The sequence below is a fragment of the Hemitrygon akajei genome, chromosome 20 (genome assembly GCF_048418815.1).
Source record: "Hemitrygon akajei chromosome 20, sHemAka1.3, whole genome shotgun sequence".
Lineage (NCBI taxonomy): Eukaryota > Metazoa > Chordata > Chondrichthyes > Myliobatiformes > Dasyatidae > Hemitrygon > Hemitrygon akajei.
This window is the reverse complement of record NC_133143.1, coordinates 31,344,143-31,366,297: the sequence shown is the minus strand read 5'-3', so window position 1 is coordinate 31,366,297 and position 22,155 is coordinate 31,344,143. Positions and strand designations below refer to the sequence as shown.

The following is a 22,155-nucleotide window of genomic DNA, read 5'->3' as shown; positions in this document are numbered from 1 at the left end:
GAGCAGAGAACCCAGAGCAGCAGGAGCAGAGAACCCCGAGCAGCGGGAGCAGAGCACCCCGAGCAGCGGGAGCAGAGCACCCAGAGCAGCGAGTGCAGAGCACCCAGAGCAGCGAGTGCAGAGCACCCAGAGCAGCGGGAGCAGAGCACCCCGAGCAGCGAGAGCAGAGCACCCAGAGCACCCCGAGCAGCGGGAGCAGAGCACCCAGAGCAGCGGGAGCAGAGCACCCCGAGCAGCGGGAGCAGAGCAGCGAGTGCAGAGCACCCAGAGCAGCGAGTGCAGAGCACCCCGAGCAGCAGGAGCAGAGCACCCAGAGCAGCGAGTACAGAGCACCCCAAGCAGCGAGTGCAGAGCACCCAGAGCAGCGAAAGCAGAGCACCCAGAGCAGCGAGTACAGAGCACCCCGAGCAGCGGGAGCAGAGAACCCAGAGCAGTGAGTGCAGAGCATCCCGAGCAGTGAGTGCAGAGCACCCCGAGCAGTGGGAGCAGAGCACCCAGAGCAGCAGGAGCAGAGAACCCCGAGCAGCGGGAGCAGAGCACCCCGAGCAGCGGGAGCAGAGCACCCAGAGCAGCGAGTGCAGAGCACCCAGAGCAGCGGGAGCAGAGCACCCCGAGCAGCGAGAGCAGAGCACCCAGAGCACCCCGAGCAGCGGGAGCAGAGCACCCAGAGCAGCGGGAGCAGAGCACCCCGAGCAGCGAGAGCAGAGCACCCCGAGCAGTGAGTGCAGAGCACCCAGAGCACCCCGAGCAGTGAGTGCAGAGCACCCCGAGCAGCGAGTGCAGAGCACCCAGAGCAGCGAGTGCAGAGCACCCTGAGCAGCGAGTGCAGAGCACCCCGAGCAGTGGGAGCAGAGCACCCAGAGCAGCGAGTACAGAGCACCCCAAGCAGCGAGTGCAGAGCACCCAGAGCAGCGAGTACAGAGCACCCCGAGCAGCGGGAGCAGAGAACCCAGAGCAGTGAGTACAGAGCACCCAGAGCAGCGAGTGCAGAGCACCCCGAGCAGCGAGTGCAGAGCACCCCGAGCAGCGAGAGCAGAGCACCCAGAGCAGTGAGTACAGAGCACCCAGAGCAGCGAGTGCAGAGCACCCAGAGCAGTGAGAGCAGAGCACCCAGAGCAGCGAGAGCAGAGCACCCAGAGCAGCGAGTACAGAGCACCCAGAGCAGCGAGTGCAGAGCACCCAGAGCAGCGGGAGCAGAGCACCCAGAGCAGCGGCAGCAGAGCACCCAGAGCAGTGAGTGCAGAGCACCCCGAGCAGCGGGAGCAGAGCAGAGTGAATGAAATAAAGTCATTGTGCATGCGTTGAACTTGCCTCCATAAATGAAACTACACTGTACATACATTATTTCTACTTATATAGGCTGTGTATTTGTCATATCATTCCTGCTTTTACTATATGTTAGTGTTATTTTATGTTTTATGTGTAATAGACAATAGGTGCAGGAGTCGGCCATTGGGCCCTTCAAGAGCTCTATCTAACTCTTTCTTGAATGCATCCAGAGAATTGGCCTCCACTGCCATCTGAGGCAGAGCATTCCATAGATCCACAACTCTCTGGGTGAAAAAGTTTTTCCTCAACTTCATTCTAAATGGCCTACTCCTTATTCTTAAACTTTTAGGTCTGGGAACACTCAAAAATTTTTCCCATATAAATTAATGGTAATTGCTTCTTCACTTTATGCCATTTTGGCTTACAAAAGGTTTCATAGGAATGCTCTACTTTCGGATAGCAGGAGAAACCTGTACATCTAAGGAATCTTTTCACTCACTGGAGGTATGATCATTTATAGCATAAAAAATCACCATCATGAAAACTGATGTCAAACTTGAAACATTAATGATATGCTTATTTTACCTGCATGGTGTTGGAGTGCTGAGAATTTTTGCCTGTTACTGAGTTGTCTTTTCAATTTTCATGAATAGGTTTAATTATAAGAAAGAAAATTGCCAATACCAAAAAGGGGACCTCGTTAAAGAACTAAATGTTAATACCAATTGAGTTTCACATGTGGGCAGTTGCTGAACTCCAGCGTCATTTCCAATAGTTAAACAATATGGCTTCACATAAATTATACTCTTGCTTCCAGGTTATTTAACATATTTGAGCAGATGAAATTAAAATATATGTCATTGTCTGAAAATATCCCCATTATAAATTAGTGACCAAAAAAAATTTAGTACCATTTCAGAATGCTGTTATAATCATCTCTTAACTATTTCAACTGATTGAGAAAGCTTTCACTGATTTTCATCAGACACAATAAAAGACTCTTTGGAATCCAGTATAAAATGTTTTGGTTGAGTGGTCTCCTTAGTGTTTACTAATTCTTCATTTATACGGAGTTAGTTAGTTATCAGTTGATACTGGCCCTCAATAAATCCAGTTCCAATGTGAATAACATGATTGTGACTTAATAGACACTTAACTACAAACTGATATACAGGTATGCATGGGAATCTTGGTGTTTGCATTCCTGTGTGTCAGCAGGTATTTATCTTGATTGGTAAGAATGATCAATAAAGTTATGACTTTTGCGATTAGCAGCTAAGCGGGCAAACTAATATAGCACACTGAGTAGTCTTAGAGATTTGTGATAATTATATTCTGTTGATTAATGCAAGAAGAGCTGTAAGCTACTCTGTCCGATTTGGTTAGTAAAAAATGACAGCCTCATTGTGAAGAGGTCATAGCATCACTGCAAATAGCAGTTTATAGATTATAATAATTTCACTTGTTTCTTTATTAATGATCTTTAGTAAATTCAGTGATTGATATGAACATAAAATGAAGGCAGATTTGATTTTTGTCATGATAATGAAATGGTGATAATTGCAAGGGCTGTTGTTCATGTTGCTCAGGACATTTACAGGGCTCCATCAGGCAATAAACTCCAATTGTCACTTCTGCATCAATCAAACCCTGCCTCCAGTCTAAATTCAGATCCATTAAGAAAGTCTCAATTTAAGGATATGGTACTCAGGCTGTGCATTCCAGAAACATGATTTTGAATGATCCTGACATTTTTCCAAAGTTCCCTAAGATATGGTTTTTTTTTATAAATTACTGCAAGCTCTGCATCAAGCCTAGTGAGGTTCCAGCTAAGGTTGTAAATTCTGTTTATCAGTTCTACTGGTCTAGTCTATTTTTAATCTATTTAGTCTACTCACCTACAGTAATCCCATTTTTCTCCAGATATGAGAGTTCAATAGGCACCTAACCCAACTCTCTTGTTTTTATCTGCCATAAATATAAGATCATTCAGAACTATGCTGCTCCTAATTCACACCAAATTGCATTCACCTCCCTGTTGAGCAATATTTTGATTTTAAATTTTTCACCATAGCTCCTCCCTATGTCAGTACCCTGCTGCAGTCTGTTGCAGTTAGTGGTTGATTAAATCCAAAAGATGATGGCATTTCAGAGACTTAAAGCTGTCTGAAGAACTGAAAATGGTGGAAATTCTAAGCAAGTCAGACAGTACCAGGAGAAAAAGCATCACCTACTTCCTGTTTCCACCAAACTTATCAGACTGGGATCAGCAAATAGTCTCAGAAAACATGAGGTGGGAAATATATTAATGGTTCATTAAAAGTGTGTTTAAAGCAGTTTGTGAAGTTAACATTGGCTTCCCAAATTCATTGAAAGTCTGTGCTGAAACCATGGTGATAAGAAATTGATCATCGATGGACTTGAGGAACTGATATGTTAATCTGAAGATAAGTACTGCAGCTTCACAGTGGTTTTCTTAACTAATTTGTGAAATATTCCCTTCACACATGTTCCTTTCTTAGTTCTAAGCAACTTGTCAAAGAAAAAACATGAGTTTTTGTGCTAACTTTGGTTATTCTTGCTGTTCAGAGGCTCAGTAGTGCTGAGCTACTCACAGGCAAAAGGTCTGTACAGCAGGACTCAATTTCCAATGACAATGGGGCAGGAAGCTCAGACTAAATTTTTGCCTACTCCTCAGATAAGCCATGTTGAGCATGTTTTGCAGGTGACGGTCAAAGTGACCACAACGTTCAACTTACATGCTTCAGAATCATTCCAAGGCCCCACCAGAAACAACAGTGGATTTTTTCAGCTGCTTACAGTATACCAGGTGGATGTGCTGTTTGCAGGGTCTCCAGTATTGATCAGCTGGGCACAGAAAAAATCAGTCAAAATAACAGTGCACATGGCTAAGTGACATTGGTTGCTTTTCCACAGTTGCAGAGGGTTGCTTATTTTACTCATGTGGAGCTAGAAGCATTCTGGTATCAAGATGGAATTATAAAGCTCGCTCAGTTGGTCTACAATCTCAGGAAAACATTTCTCCAGGGCTGTTCAAGATCCCTAGATATGAGCTGGAACATACCTCCTCATCAATGTATTCAATCATACAAGTGGGCTGCTGGGTTGCACTGAAAACATTGCACATGATCCACTGAAGGTGTCAGGCAAAGACCAGAATTGTAAAACAGTAATCCACTGGAATGCCACGATTATAGCTTGGATGCCTTAAATATTTTGGAAGAATTTAATGTGAGTCAGGCAGGGTATCTCAGAACATTAGGGTTTTACTCTGCAAACTGTAACATCTTGCAGTCTGTTGGGGAAGACGCATGTTCATTGAACAAGGAACATGCATATAAATATGAACTACGAGCAAGATTGAGCAATCTAGCTCCTCGAGCCCCTTTCCTTTAATAAGGTTAGACTGATCTGATTGTGACTTCAACTCTGCATTCCTCTCTAATCTCAGAAAGCTTCACCACCTTGTTTTGAAGTGCCTATCTACTTCTCCTTCAGAGGGAAGCAGCAGAATGTGGAGGAGGAAGAAGCAACAGCAGCTCACATCATTCAGGTGGCTGCCAGAGCACCACGGTACCTCAAAGTGAAAGCCTCTGCTTCTTCCACAGACTAAAACCAGTCTCACACCTATCTGTGCATGCCATGTTTAATTCTCATTGTGATATTTTCCCGCTGCGCCTAAGTTAAAAGCACATTTTCCAACCAAGGAATGTATTGCAATTGACCAGAAAGCTGTGTCAACTATTTGTTTTTATCTGATTACAAGAAATGGAACTTATGCAATTAGCAACTTGTATCTTCTTTCCTTTCTGAGAATCCTATATATAGCGAAGCCCTGTGGCTCAGGAGAGGTAGAGGCAGCTGTCAAGATCCCTATGCTGAACACCTTGGGATTTTAGGGCCTGTGAGGACCCAACAGCATCTAAACAGTGGCAAAACCAATTATTAGGAGGATAGATAGCATGTGGGGTTCTGACAGAGGAAAGGTGACAATTAAAAGGGGGGAGGACATTGATTAAAGGCCGTGCTTACATCTATTACATCAGTTACAAACTTCTTAAGCCCTCTTCAGTTCCCTGCAGGCAAGGAGCTGCGGGTCTCTCCTGTGCAAGGCAAGGATTTCAGCTACTCTTGTAAGTATGGTACTCACAGTATGCAAACTGTTGGTGATTCATTGGTCATAGCCTTTGAAGCTTCATCCGTTTTTCCGTGGTCCAAACATTAGTCTAAAAACCTACAAGCTCATGTCACTCCTGCCCAGGATAAGCCCTTCCAATCTCTTTTCAATGTTTTCTCTTAATTTCTTGCACTGGCACTGAAAACAGCTTGTCATCTGGCACCATCCCCACTAACCACCAAGGGCAGCTGAGCATAAATATTGGTTGCTGCTGGACTTGACATAAAAGAGCAGACTGTAGTGCTTGGACTGATAGGCACATCAGAATATTGGTAAACATGCCACTGTGCCTAATGGCTTTTCTGATCCACTGAGGATATTAAACAGTTTGCAACACTGAGTCCAGGAGAAATGAATCATACTCGTGCTGTATCCACCTGTAGCCATGCATTCTGGGTGTGGTCAGTCAGTTTCTCCCTCCTGTCATTAAGGAATATGATCTCCCTTGATGTCCTTCTGTCACCTAATATTACAACCAGCAAGGCAACAATTAATTGAGGGCAACTTTGTTGTATCTACTTATTTTCCTTTATAATAGGGGTAGCTTCAGAATCCATACAATGTAATGACTGAAATGTGTCTTTGAGTACTCAAGCTGAAATCCAGCACTGCATTCTGCTATCTCAGCTTCCTAGACGGATTGGTCAGGAAATGCAAAGCTAACATGTCGATGAAGCAGACGAGTTAATTTTTCTACAACAAATGCACTGCCAAACTGTCAGGGCTACTGCCCACTGGTGACACCATTATGAGTGTTGAGAAGTTAAAACTCCCTTGAGTGAATTGAATTATTCAGACAATCTGGAGTCCCCGCATCATGAGACAGCTCCCCAGCTGTGCATAGTAAATGTGATTTTGTTTCTGTAGTCACTCATGTAGAAAAATTTTGATGGGATGCAGGCAATTTGAATTAACCTTAACTGAAGTGGGTAGTGCTAAATTTTCAGTAAGGATATAAAATACATGGGCCAACCATCTGATCTTATAATAAATCGATTCAGCTTGTTTTCATTTCTAGCTTCACAATTGATGCCTGCAGGCACTTGTTTCAGATTTTATGTCAAGTTTGCTTTAAACTCACCAGCTCAACTATTCAACGTAGAATAATAGAATATCACCACATGTGAATAACGTTGCTGTTAGTATATTTACATCTAGGAAATTGAACTTACATAAAGATGTTCAAAAGCAAAAAGATTATCTGTTATATTTTGCAGATTCACCTGGCTATCCAGATGTGGCTAGCATCAGTCATCCCTCAGTCATTCCAACTGCTTGCTGTCAGGAAGAGCTGTCGGCCCAGCCTCAAGCAGAGCAATACAGGCCGCTGCTCACAGCAGAAGCATCAGAGATTGTGTCAAAAGATCACACAAGCAACGTAAATGGGAACAAATCTGACAAGCTGGGAGCTGCAGATTCTGGCAGCACCTCAAGTGATGAGGCCGAACCTTCTGGGACAGTAAATGACCAGAATGAAAAATTCAAACTGGGTACATTTTTGCAGGAGTTCCAGGAGTCTAAATTGGAAAGCACTAAACAACAGGCTTCAGATCAACCAAACGGTAATGACGTAACAGATCATTTTAAGCATAGCGCTTCTAGTTTTTCTTTGTTTACTTAAAAGGTACAGCCCTTCTTTATGCCTTCACTAGCCTTTCTCTGGGTTCCAGCAACATCAATCATCATCAGCCTTTAAAATATAGCAACTGTTATCAGTCACATTCCACTATTAGGCAGCAAGAAACACCACAAAAAATAAGCTGAGTCAGCCACCAATATCAATATGCAGGTGGTCTGTGAAAACTCTATAAGATGATGTTCTATAGAAAACGTCATTTCCAGAGATTGGGGATAAAGCTGTGCAATTTGCATTAAAAATATTGGAGGCAGTGAATTGTCAAATTCTGGCAACAGTAAGTCACCAGCACTGCTCAGAGCTTTTAGTAGAATTTACTAATGAGTGAAAAATTAAATTTAATACAACCATATTAACGTTTGAATTCTAATTTGTGTCATGTATTCTGATCACTATTTTGCCTTAGGCGTTAATGATATGTGGTATTGAAAGGCTAAGAAAATAGTCAGGGAAATAATTTTAAAAATACTAAATCTACAAGGATCAAAACAAAGATCCCTGGTCCCCAACTCCCTATTCTGTTTGCTGCTGGCAGTTGTCTAAAACTGCATTAGACTCTTCATAAATTCAGAGTTGCATTTGAACATCCAGTCATGCATCTACGTTATCACTCATGCCACCTTCTTCCACCTTTGCAATATCAGTTGATTCCATCCCTCCATCCATTCATCTGCTGCTGAAATCCTCACCCATGTCTTTATTGCTATACAAACTATCCCAAAGCATAGTGGGTGTCCTCTAGACAATGTCCTACCTTCCAAAAACTTGCTCCTCTTTTCCTAATTCACGCTCCTCCCTTACCCATCACCTTCAGTATCTGGTCTACACTGGCTTCGTTAATATGCCTAAATTTTAAAATTATCATCTTTGTTTTCAAATTCCTTTATGGATTCAATGCTGCATATCTTCTAATCTTCTTCAGCCTTACAACCCTCTGATAAATATCCTTCCCCATTTCTGGCCTTTCACTCATCTGTAAACATCATTATGACTTCAAGAGTCAAAATCCAAACTCTGAAATAGAAAAGGAAAATCTGCTGGTGCTGAAAATCTGAATTGAAAACAAAAAATGCTGGAAATACTCAGTGGGTCATGATGCACTTGTGGAAAGAGAAAAATAATTAATGTTTCTAGTCAAATACCTTTTGTCGAAACTGGGAAAGTAAGAAAATAAGTTAGTGAGTTCCTTTTAAGGAACAAAGAGCCAGACATTGGGGTGTTAGATAGGGCAAAGGTAGCACATCCAATAGGGTGAGGTCAGGATTGCTGAAGTAATTCCATTGTTTACCAGTGTAATTTGGCGGATAGATTAGTAAAGCCAGTTAGGGAGAGTGAGAAACCTGTAAAATGCAAGCCTGAGCTGATGCTGAGACCTGAAAAGAGTGGAAGTACAGGCAAACAGGAGATCAGACAGATTACCTCTCCTCACAGACATGGAGTTAACAGCACAGATGGATAACTTTACAAAAGAATTGGCCATTTCTGGAAAAAAAACAGAAGAAGCAAGTTATTTGAAATTGTGGGGCACAAAAGGTTGCAGTTATGTCCAGACACAAAATTATGTACTTTTCCTCAGCCAAGTACTGTAGGAATGGGAGTCTGATAGAGAATTAAAGTGATGTGCAACTGGAAGCTCAAGGTGACTTCTATCTTGTAATCTTAAAAAATTAAATTGCCTCTCATTCTTCAAATTCCATTGAGAAGAATCCCAAACCATTTATTTTTTCCTCCATATCCCAGTAAATCTTATCTAATATTTACACAAGCTTCTATTAGGCCTTCCTCTATCCACATTCCTATGTTAAAGATCAAATCATGGTGCCCATGGACATTTTCATATCTTCTAACCAAGCTGTCCTCATCAGCTCTGAGATTGCTGTTTCATCTGCTTTGGCTGTCTGGTGTGCCCTTACTGAAATGCAGGAGTCTCATATATTCTTCTTCATTATGGATCTCCTGAAAATCCTAATGGGTGTGATCTTACCATCTTCATCCCTCATCTTTGATGTGTTCTCTATGTCACTTTTCTCTTTTCTCCCAGTGATGCTACTCTCTAAGGGAAAGCCTTCTAGTTCTAGTGCACCCCTAGCTGTGTGCAACAAGATTGTGCAAAAGTTTTGAAGTCAGAACAAAGTAATGCGGGCCAGCTTTAAATGATTCAACCATGTGCTTACATAGTAGTTTAAATTGATGCATATTTCACTCATTTATGTCCATTTCTAAAGAATTTATTGATTATTAGGCTGAGGATTGTTCCTATGTTGTCATTTCTCTCTCACTCACTCAGAACCTGAGTCCATGTTAATTATGATATTGAATTTAGACTTATTTCTCTTCAAAGTGTAACATCATGTTAATCAAATTTAACATTTGCAAAATGTAGCATTCTGATAACTGAATTGTCAATTTGTGTGTTAATTTTCTAGTGGTTGATCAGCACAGTGACAGGGGCTATAACTCATCGGTTCAGAGTTTGTCATTGTGTGACAAACTAAAACAGCAAGTATTTCAGATGTTCCATCAGAGCAGACAAGTTGGCCCTCAGCCCGATGGACTAGACAGTGAGGAAGAAGTAGATCAGCAGCCAAAGTGGAAAGGTGTGACAGCTGTTCTTGAAGCCTACCAAGAATACTTCGAAGGTAAGATGAGAGAAGATACTAAATTAACCAACTCGTCCAACTAATTTATGTGCAATTGTGTGTCATATCCAAAGTTAGGTTCTGTTTTATGTCAAATTTAAATGATACATTTTTCTGGAAATTATAGCGCAATGGAATTGTTAGGGTCAGATTTAGCTCACTCCTCACAGAAGAGAGATGATAGTGGCGTGAAAATAATAATGGGTTACTTAACACCTATTTATATAGATAGAATGGCATCTACCATCTTTGGATGGATGGTCCGGGTGTATATTCCAGGTAACAGTCCATTCATAAACTGGAAAACAGGATCCAATGAGAACAGCAACAAAGTGCGTGCACCACTCATGCTCCACTTTCGCCAAACCTGAGCTTTCTGACAGTACATCTGTGGTTAATTGAGAAAGCAAAACCCTGAAAAATGTTTGGTGTTTGGGACGCTCCTTCAGTTACAAACTTCTGCAAGCCAACCCCTTCTCTGGATTTTGTTCCTTTCTCACATTCCGAGTGTTAGCCAGCTCAGCCCTAGAGTCAGTCAGCTTCACACCTTCTGACATGGGTGACTCATCTGGGATCCACTGAGTGACTCCTTCTAGGATTTGTACATTGAACTATTCTGGTCTCAAGTTTCGACTTCCACTGGGCTTGCTGCATTCGATAGGGGCTCATGACCTCTGTCCCTGATTCATGGATCTCTGCAAAAGAATGCTACCCGAAAATACATCATCCATAGATAAATTTTTTAAAAAGATGAAAAAATTGCTGTTCTTTACCTTCTTAAATCAATGTCATGAATTTCAGAGGTAGACTATGCAATGATACTACTACTGTATATAATACGTTACTACATAATGATAGGAGATGGACTCTGGGCATAGTTTTTAAGAGTCTTCATTTCCAGTCTGATTGCAATGTCTCAGCAGTTTTGCTTAGAAATTTAGCAGAGTAGCTGGAGGCAACAACCATTCAGGTGCTGTCATTTGAGGATACAGTGTGCATTTGTTCAGAAATATTTGGAGGTTCACCAAGGAAAAATAATGAAATGGTCAGTGCTTAGTGCTGGTCCATTCCATTCAGCTTGTGAATTAAATTCTGTATGTTTGATCCCAGTGGAAGAGAAAATCGTTTATAATCCATGTTTGACAGGCATGAAATACCAGATATTTTCAAAATGCTGCTTCATACAAGGAGCAATGTAAGCCTGCCAAAGAAGCAAGAAATCCACTAACCTGTTCAATCTTTCAATTTGAGAGGTAGTGAAAGAATGATAAGCAGTGTCAAAGTTTGCCTTTTGTCGGGAAACAAAATGAATTTCTGTGTTCAAAATGCTAATTCATCTAATCTTTAAACAATTAGAAGTGAGCTCGGTTGACAGCCTGTAGAAATAGAAGGATGATTAATGGCATTGGAAGCACTTAAGCAGTGCTTCAGAAGTTCACTTTTCTGTTTCCAATTATGTCAATAATCCATAAGGGGTGTAATATCCACATATTTAAAATACCAGAGAAGAGCAGCATTTAACCTCTTGAAATCCTACGTTTTTCTGGTATTTTGTTAAATAATACATACCTTAACATGGAAATAAAAGTGGTGATGATCTTAACAGGTCACTCAGCATCTGCAGCAAAAGTATTCACGTTTCAGCTTATGGACCTTACTGGCCTGAAATGTTAATTCTGGTTCTAAGCTACCAACTAAGGAATTACACTTGGGTTAAGAACAGCTAGTTAATGGCTAACTGTATATGAATGAGCTCTCATAATATTATTACATTCAACAGTCCAACATGCATACCTAATTTTGTTCCTACGATTAGCAGAGCTAGTTTCCTTTCCATTCAATTTTTGTATTTGTTCTTTCTTATCAGTCTTATGTCCTTTGATGCCATTCATTATAATGATTGAAGATATGGTTACCATATTGAGTGATTTGTGTTTATTTTCTGACAGACAACGTCAACTTATGGACGTATATCAAAACAAAACACATTCATCGTCCAGGGATGGTCTTTTTAGCACTTATTAATTTATTTCAAATTTCCATCCTCTGCAGTATTTTGTTCCTGGATTACTGGTTAATTTACTGCCTATTCTCTTCCAGGAATATATACAGTAAGGAAGTCTGCTTTTCATTCTGAAGGGATTTTGTTTAAATCTTTTGCTTTGCTCATTGACTTCTATTTATTTTCATTTCATAGATCATATATCTAGCAAATCACACTCCATTAGCCATATTCTTTTCTTAGAAAATGCCTCCATTTCTGCCTTATTTCATATGGATTCAGACTCTTCCAGTTTTCCAGGTGCTTCTCAAATTGCTGTTTAGTCAATCCCCAGATCTGCAATCAAACATGCTCTTCACCAACACTGCCTCATTCTTTTTCAAACTGTCCTAGTCCTCAAATGCCTTTCATTGTTTCCTCCATTTGATACTGTAACAAAAGGCAGTTTTTTTATTATTTTTAGGTGCCAGAGATCACAAGTTTCAACAACGCTCCTGAATCTTTGTTCCTCTTCATCTCATCATGACCCCATCTCTCCTCCCAATCTCACCCATTGCCATGTGTTCACCTTCTTTATGACGCTTCCCCATAAACAATCAGACTCCAACTTCATCCCCCTTTACATCACTTCATTGAAATTCATTTGCTGAGCTCTTCATTTGTCCCTCTGCATTCATGCCATTTCTTTAGCCAAAAGTCTTCTCTCCTGGTTTCACCGAGAAAATTACTCATTTTCTTCCAATCCACCTCAGCACTTTCCTTTTTATATAAACAGAGAAACATAAAGAAGTAGTAAGATCGTTGACCTCAAAGATTAACTGGTTTTCTCTCTCCACATACTGACTGACCTAATAAGCATTTATAGCACTTTATGTTTTATTTCAGACTTAAACCATCTGTGGTATTTTACTTTGGATTACTATAATAATTAACATTATTGCAGTTTTGAAGCATATACTGTATAAGGCTTAAAATTTTTAGGTTTTATCTTTGTTTCAGTTCAGGTGTATTCTGAATGAAGTTCAGCATAATCTATTAATTTCAATTACTTAAAAACTTCAGTTAATAAAATGTATCATCGTTTGCTTTCTTTTGGTATCTATAAATGCAATTAAATAGAAATAGCAACAAATCCATAATATCATATCAATATGTACTGATTTTGGAAGCCACATTAGCTAATCTGTTCCTTGATTTAAAAGCATGTTTCCCTGATTTTAAAGCAAACATAAGCAAGACCCCTATTACTATGTGAACATGATGATAAAGATGTTTATATTCATGCTGGTGCTTTGTGTAAACATCAACAGGAATTGAAGCAATCCTACTTTACAATCTACTTGAAAATGGATTTATTATTGGAAGTGATTTCCTTGTTTGGGATCATGTTCTTCTACCATAGCAGTTATTTGCTTATTTAAATACTGGACAAGGTTCAGAAAATTAGCTTCCAGAGTGAAAACAATTTCACCAATAACATTATCATGCACAACTCTGGTTTTTCATCCCATTTCTACCCAGAATTGTGTTCTTCATTTTTGTTCATTACACACAAAACATGATATCAAAATATAAATTCTGTCTGATTACCATGCATTAACAGCACAGAAGTTTAACGGTAGAAGAAACTGCAGTAGCCAGAAATCTGAAAGGAAAACACAAGTCAATTAGCATCTGTGGAAAGAGATACAGAGTTAATGCCACAGTCAATGAGCTTTCATTAGAACTCAGGGAAAGAGAAGAAAGGGAAGGATGGGGGTAAAAGCAGGGAATGTTGGAAACACTCTCGCCAGATTGCATCTCCACAGAGAGAAACCAATTTAACATTTCAGGAACTAAGTGTTTTCAACAGTTTCTGTTTTTAATGAAGGAAATGTAATTACTGTTTAGGAATCATAAAAATCATTTATTTAATTGGCTTTCTCTGTCTCATTTCTTTACCTTGCACACCAAAGCAAATTTGGTTAGAAGTTTCAATTTAAACATGTTTGATTCCTAGCCCTAAACTTTCATCCTTTTCCAATTACTTTCCTTTTTTCATTTATAGACTCTCCAAGTTCATCTTCTCTCAGATGAACTGTATATCCATCTTGGTTGCTCTGCTATCGAATATTGTGAACTATCTTTTCCCTCTCTTCACATCTTTTCACAACTGCTATCATTCTGTTACATTTCAAATAAGTCATATTTTCCCTTCGCCCATGTCAATTCTCCAACCTCCTTTTCTTCCCTGACGTTTTAAAACTTTAGTTATGGTTCTAATAAATTTATGAAGTACAGGTTGACCACCAATTTTCTGTAAACCTTGGTTCCTGTGCCTTGCCGGATTAAAAGAGATCACACAATAATAATGGCAAAAATGGACTGCAGAAGCATAAAAAAGGATTATTAATTAAACAAAAATTAAATGTAAATTATTAATTACTATGCTTACAAAGAATGTTACTTCTTGGTTATCTTTTTAAATATTTCATCTAGACGATGTTGTTTCATGTGTTTTGATCTCTCCTTGTGTAATGTTTCTTGCATCAAATAAAAATTCATCAGCTCTTGTTCCATCATGAAGGTACATTTCTCTAACCCTTTGATTAAATCACCCAACAACTCAGTTAACTTGTCAATAGTAAATCTTTCAGCTTTTTTCTGTTTCATTATCATCACTGAAATCTTCATCCCTTGCAGTATTCTTATCAGCATTCAGAACACTGTCTATAATTTCCCAGACTGTAAGGTGATGCCCAGCAGGTGTTTCATTAAAACCATATAATATAACCATATAACAATTACAGCACGGAAACAGGCCATCTCGGCCCTTCTAGTCCATACCGACGCTTACACTCACCTAGTCCCACTGGCCTGCACTCAGCCCATAACACTCCATTCCTTTCCTGTCCATATACCTATCCAATTTTACTTTAAATGACAATACCGAACCTGCCTCTACCACTTCTACTGGAAGCTCATTCCACACAGCTACCACTCTCTGAGTAAAGAAATTCCCCCTCGTGTTACCCTTAATCTTTTGTCCCCTAACTCTCAAATCATGTCCTCTTGTTTGAATCTCCCCTACTCTCAATGGAAAAAGCCTATCCATGTCAACTTGATCTATCCCCTCATTATTTTAAATACTTCTAACAAGTCCCCCCTCAACCTTCTACACTCCAAAGAATAAAGACCTAACTTGTTCAGCCTTTCCCTGAAACTTAGGTGCTGAAACCCAAGTAACATTCTAGTAAATCTTCTCTGTACTCTCTCTATTTTGTTGATATCTTTCCTATAATTCGGTGACCAGAACTGTACACAATACTCCAAATTCGGCCTTACCAATGCCTTGTACAATTTTAACATTACATCCCAACTCCTATACTCAATGCTCTGATTTATAAAGACCAGCATACCAAAAGCTTTCTTTACCACCCTATCCACATGAGATTCCACCTTCAGGGAACTATGCACCATTATTCCTAGGTCACTCTGTTCTACTGCATTTTTCAATGCCCCACCATTGACCATGTATGTCCTATTTGGATTATTCCTACCATAAAATGTAGCACCTCACACTTATCAGCTTTAAACTCCATCTGCCATTGCTCAGCCCACTCATCTAACTGGCCTAAATCTCTCTGTAAGCTTTGAAAACCTACTTCATTATCCACCTACCTTAGTAACATCTGCATACTTACTAATCCAATTTACCACCAATTTACTAATCCAATTTACCACCCCATCATCCAGATCATTAATGTATATGACAAACAACATTGGACCCAATACAGATCCCTGAGGCACACCACTAGTCACCGGCCTCCAACCTGACAAACGGTTATCCACCACTACTCTCTGGCATCTCCCATCTAACCACTGTTGAATCCATTTTACTACTTCAATATTAATACCTAACGACTGAACCTTCCTAACTAACCTTCCATGCGGAACCTCGACATTATCGACAATCATTCATTCACATAGATTTTCTTCATTAAGATTACTTGTTATATCTTTGAAAGCAGGACCTGTAAAACTTTTTACATAGACAAGCAAATCACGAACAACTACTTTCTCCTTTGGTACACGAAATCCTGTAAAATCTTCATCAAGGGTTTCTACAGGCGCATTATCAAACATCGAGGCAGGCAGCCATTCTTTAGTGTTAAAGGTTCTACCTTCTCCCACCCTCGAGCAATGAACCAAAGAACATACTGCATGTTCTTTAGTAAATGTCGGTACAGAATTGTCAGCATTCACCTCATCTAACAGATGTCTCATGAAAAGCAAGTGATACTGGGCCTTTAGAGAACACAGTATATCTTGGTCTTGGGGTTGGATAAGCGATGCACAGTTTGGTGGTAAATAGACTGGAAAAACATTATTCTTACACAGGAGTTCAGCTTTGGGGTGAGCTGAACAGTTACCCAAAATAAGAAAAACTTTTCAATCTTCGGGTAGCCCTACAAATGTGTAATCTGCTCTGGCTTTTGGCACAAAATATTTTTTCAACTACTCTAACATAATGTTGGTTCATCTGCCTATAGACCGCCCTCACTACCATTCAGGTCCCCAAACAGCCCTTCCAGGTGAGGCGACACTTCACCTGTGAGTCTGTTGGGGTTATATACTGTGTTCGGTGCTCCTGGTATGGCCTCTTGTTTATCAGTGAGACCCGACGCAGATTAGGAGACCGCTTTACCAAGCATCTATGCTCTATCTGCCAGAACAAACGGGATCTCCCATTTTAATTCCACTTCCCATTCTCATTCCCATATGTCCATCAATGACCTCCTCCGCTGTCGGGATAAGGCCACACTTAGGTTAGAGGAACAACACCTTATGTTCCGTTTGGGTAGCCTCCAACCTGATGGCATGAACATTAATTTCTCAAATTACCAGTAATGCCTCCACCCACCCTTCACCATTTCCTATCACCTTGTCCCTCTCTCATCTTATCTCCTTGCCTACCCATCGCCTCCCTCTGGTGCTCCTCCACCCCCCCCCTTCATCTTTCTTCCATGGCCTTCTGTCTCCTTCACCAATCAACTTCCTAGCTGTTTACTTCATCTCTCCCTCTCCAAGTTTCACCTATCTCCTGCTGTTTCTCTCCCCCACCTCTTCAATCTACTCCTCAGCTGTTTTTTCTCCAGTCCTGCCAAAGGGTCACGGCCCAAAACGTCAATTGTACTTTTTTCCATTGGTGCTCCCTGACCTGCTGAGTTCCTCCACCATTTTGTGTGTGTTGCTCTGATTTCCAGCATCTGCAGATGTTCTCTTGTTTATGATATTGCTGGTAATCCAGCCATTTTTATTTGTTCATATGTTACCGGGTAAATTTTAACACCTTTCAAGGCGATAGGGCATTTACTTCTTTAGATCACTAATGGTAAGTACCTGCTGCATTGGAGCAACCTAAAATGGTAACTCTCTCCTTAGATCATTTGAATCTTGTGGGATCTTCTTCGTCTTCTGTTGCTAATGTCTTCCTAGGTGTGCACCACCAGTATCATGCAGTTTCATCTGTATTATACGCTCAGTCAGGACCGAGGTTTCCATTAGCTATGAACTTCGCAAATTTGTCCACATACTTGGTAGCTCCTTCATGGTTTGCAGACAGTTTTTTTCCACACACTTTATGCAAATAGAAATTTCATGTCGCTTCTTAAACCTTTGAAGCCATCCTTCACTATAGTCACAAGTATGTTATGGAATAACTTAGCTTGGTTCATTAACATAACTGCCTGAGAAATCGACTCCATCACTGATGCTGGTGAAACATTCAATCATCACTCGATCATGCTCTTACCGACTTTCATAGCTTTTCTAATGTTCATTTGCTTTAGCAAATCACTGTTTGCGTAGAATTGCATTTTTTTACTCTTTGGTGCTTTATATCATGAACCAATGCCATATACAGTAAGTCACACAGCTTACGCAGAGAAACACCTCGGTCCAGTTTTTTCAACACTTCAACTTTGTATTGATATGGACTGAAGTATACATTTGACACCGCCACTAGTACTTAAAATTATCTTAGTAGCCATAGCTAGGGTTAAATTTATGTAAAATAAGTAAAAGTAAGAACAAGATATTGGGACTATCACCAACAAGTGCAATGTAGCTAATAAAAATATTGTGCTTTTGTCAAAATGAGTCTCGCCTCAAATGGTGCTGCATGCATTACACATGGTGCCATCTGGTGGCCACCCGGTAAACTACATCTCATAATTTCATCCAAATTAAAAGAACCATCAGTTTCTGGTAAATCGGTGGTCAACCTAGGTATCAGTCATCATGTTATTTTATTTGGCACAAGACCACAAAAACATCATTAGGTATTTCTTTCATAAACAGTTAACAGAAATCCTATTCTGCTCCAAGGTATAGTTAAGCAGTTAGCTACGCTCTCATGTTTAGACACTAGGCTAAGTTTGGCTACTTCTTCTGTTGTCACTCATTTGGAACAGCAATGTTCTGCTCTGTTCATAGTCAGTTCATTTCTGATTATATCAGCAGCTTCCACAGTTTGCTGAGATAGACAGATAATTTATTGATCCCAAAGGAAATTACAGTGTCACAGTAGCATTACAAGTGCACAGATATACAAATATTAGAAGAGAAGTAAGAATGGATAAAAACAATAAGTTACCTCAAACAGTCTAGCAGGAGGGGGCCATCACTTCCCCGGCTATAGGTTGACTCATTATAGAGCCTAATGACTGAGGATAAGACTGACCTCATATAGCGCTCTTTGGAGCAGTGCAGTTATCTTAATGCATCAATCATCGGTTGCTGACCTCAGGTTAATAGGTTTAATTTTATAGTGTGTTTTATGACATTGGCAGATTGTTGAACACAGACAACTTAAGATGTATCAACTTTGAAGACCTCATTCATCATCTAAAACTATCATACATTAAGAAAAGAACAAACCAACTTGAGTATCACGGCTGAAATAGCTTACTGTGCAGAAAATAAATTCAGACATCTACAATTTTGAACTTGTGTTTCTTGAAACGTTTTGCCCTGGATGCATTGTCTTAAGTTTGTCATCACACGGAGACTACACAGAGAAGCACATGTTAATTTTGATAGCCGTCTTTTGTCTGCATTGCTGTACTCTAACCCTTTGCTTTGATTTCCATAAATATTTGCAAACATGAATACACACTGAGTGTCTTCTTTATTAGGTACAGCTGGACACCTGTTTGCCAATGCAAATATCTTATTAGCTGATCATGTGGCAGCAACTCATGCAGACATGATCAAGAGGTTCAGTTGTTGTTCAGACCAAACATCAGATCTAAGTGATTTTGACTGTGGAATGATTGTTGGTGCCATAAAGGGTAGGTTGAGTAGCTCAGAAACTGCTGATCCCCTGGGATTTTCACACACAATCATCTTTAGAGTTTGCAGAGAATGGTGCAAGAAACAAAAAACATTCAGAGTGGCATCTCTGTGGATGAAAACGCCTTGTTAATGAGAGAAGTCAGAGGAGAATGGCCAGACTGGTTCAAGCAGACAGAAAGGCAACAGTAACTCAAATAACCAGGCATTACAACAGTAGAGTACAGAAGAACATCGCTGAATGCAAAACACACCAACCTTGAAGTGAATGGGCTACAGCAGCAAAAACCACTCCAGGTTCCACTCTTGTACCTAATAAAGTGGCCACCTGAGTGTATGTTCTTTATCAGTATCTTTGCCTCTTAAATGTATGCCTATTTTTCTTACAAATGGACAGTTCAATTTCTCCAATGAGATTTGTCATCCTTCCAAAGAAATGAAACAATCATTATCAAAATAACTTCGGGCATCTTCCATAACAGTGGCATTAGTATATCTTTCTTCTTCATTCTCAATAGTTTTGTAACCATTAGTTTGGTTGAAAGCACTAAAACACATCAGCACATCAACATTGTTCTGCTATATGTTCCACCTAGACCCACTCTTACCTATTAGTGATTGTCACTAAAGTTCGCGCAATCGGCAACCAGCCTTTCTCCAGACTCTCAAAGACCTATGTATAGTTGCTTCTTATTTTGCATATCATTGTGCCCTTCAGTTACATATTCCAGTGGCATTTTTTAAGTTTCTTCATTTGCTCAATATTCACTACTGTACTTTCCATATGGGTTCCTAGTTCAAGAATGTCCTAAGTTTAAAGTTCTCTTTCTTATATGTATTCAAATATTTTCATGGTCTTAGCACTTTCCTCCCTTCGCTTAAATTCCCTTCTCACCCTTCCTTCCTTCCCCCCCCCTCCACCATCCCTTTCTTCCCATCCTTCCTTCCTTCCCTTCTTTCTTACAATGCATAATCATCAACAAACATCTCTTGAGAACTTATCATGTAAGTAAGGTCATTAATGAACCATCTGAGTGTGCTTGAGTCTTAGAGACAGCACTGAGAAATTCCTTCAGTGATCTGCTGGGTTTGGGATGACTGACCTCCAACAACGTCAACCATCTTGTGTGAGAGATGACTGCAGCCAACGACTTAAGGTGTTCTCCCTTCAGGACCCTTGACTTCAGTTTCACCAGAGCTCCTTGATGCTGTTCTATCAAATGTAGCCTCAATGAGGTCAATTACTTTCACATAACTCTGGAATTCTGAAGTTCAGTTACTTGGTCCATGTTGGACTAGGGCTGTGGTAAACTCAGAGCTGAGCAGTTTTGAAACCTAAATTGGACATTGGTGAGCAAGTTACTGTAGAGAGGTTGCTGCTTAATAGCATTTCAGTGGAACCTTCTATCGCTGCTAATTACTTGTTTTTCCTATTAACTACTTATTTGGCTGTGTCAATTTTGTTCCATTTTATTTTCCTGCAAAATAACTTATTTTGTTCTGACCTTAAAATGATACTTAGATACATAAATGCAAGTCATTGTTGTAATATTAGATTAATTGTTTCCAATGCTGTAATATTCTTCACTCCAATCTCACTGTGACCCCACATACTACTGTTTCTGTGCTAATATAGCCAAACTTCATGTGGTGTATCTCAGATGATCCATGATTCACATTTTGATATTTATAACAATTAATTTTGTAGTAGCTCCGTGATTTCATGAGAAACTTGCATCTGCTCTGTCCCACTCAGTTGCTCAGATAGTTTCCATATGCTATTTATAAGTAGAGCCAGATGTTGGCTCCTTGGCAAGTAATGCATTTCTTCTATCAGTCAACAGCTTCTTATCCACTTTTTCCCATTTGACAGAGGATATTCCAATAAAGCAACTACTCTCTGTATTGTTAGGTAGCTTTCCATGCTAGGTACTGAGCAACTAATGCCAAGTCACTTCATTAAAGGTCATTATCAACCACTCCAAACACTATCCACACCTTTATAGTTATGAGATGGTGATATTAATATAGGGTACAATTTGAGATCAACACGAACAACATCAAAATGATGAATGTGGAACAAAGAAATGTTTAAAGAATGTAAAAATTTACTTTCCATTTGTTTTCCTATTGGTTCTTTATTTCTCTGAATATTACCAGCCCGCTTCATTCTAATTTTGTTCATTACCTTTCTTTACTTCTTCGCGGCCATGTGTTACACGTTCTTAACACCTTTCTGAATCAGTCATATGTCTTTGTAGTTACCTTCCTTATTTTACTCTCAGTAACTCGAATATTTCTGCCCTTCTCAGTAGTTTAAATTCATTCTGCACAGCATGTGACTATGCTGCACAGACAGTCAAGATTGAGATGATTGAGATTGCTTCAGTTTCATTCCGGGGATAACAAAGTAAATGCTGCAAACTTGGCATGCATAAGGCAAGAAATGTAGTGAACGGAAATGATAAAGCAGTCCTATCTAACTTTTATTAATGCAATTGTTAAATCATTTTTGTTGCACAGAAAAAGATCTGGAGCTGCAAATCCTTCAGGAACAACTGAAACGTCTTAAGGAAAGAAATCATGAATTGAATTTGACAGCAGAGCACCTCAATGCACACATGTTGGTAAGAAATGATTGAATGATTACCAGATGGCTCAAAATAAAGCTTCCAAACATACATTTTTTTACATACCGTATCTGTCCGTAACATGAGCCTTTGAGTTTTGATGTAACATTCTGCAATCCATATGCCTTTCAGTTCTGTTTATTCCAACAAAATTGTTGATTCAATTATCAGAGATCTATATACAATATATTACTCTAAAATATTATCTGTTAATCAGAGTAGATATTTAGTTGTCAAGAAATTTTTCACTGGATGGTAGTACTGATATGTTTGTCTACCCAACCAGATCACCACCTTACAAAGGGAGTTACTTCCAGGTGCAGACTAAGAGAAAGGAAATTTTATGTTTTTTTTTCATGAGCAGAAGGGAAAGTCCAGTTTGGTATTGAGTTATTTAACACCCACCTGATTATATTCTTCCACCAGCCTATGTAATCTAAAGAGAT

General features: G+C 39.8%; 1 protein-coding gene across 2 annotated transcripts in view; it reads left to right on the top strand.

The window, feature by feature from the left end:
- LOC140713690 (genetic suppressor element 1-like) overlaps positions 1–22,155 on the top strand; it is a 245,352-nt gene that overhangs the window by 217,029 nt on the left and 6,168 nt on the right. For both annotated transcript variants that reach the window (XM_073024082.1, XM_073024083.1), the window contains exons 13-15: positions 6,685–7,029; positions 9,530–9,742; positions 21,603–21,706. In XM_073024082.1, coding sequence (XP_072880183.1) covers positions 6,685–7,029; positions 9,530–9,742; positions 21,603–21,706 — 662 coding nt within the window. The remainder of the gene's footprint in view (positions 1–6,684; positions 7,030–9,529; positions 9,743–21,602; positions 21,707–22,155) is intronic.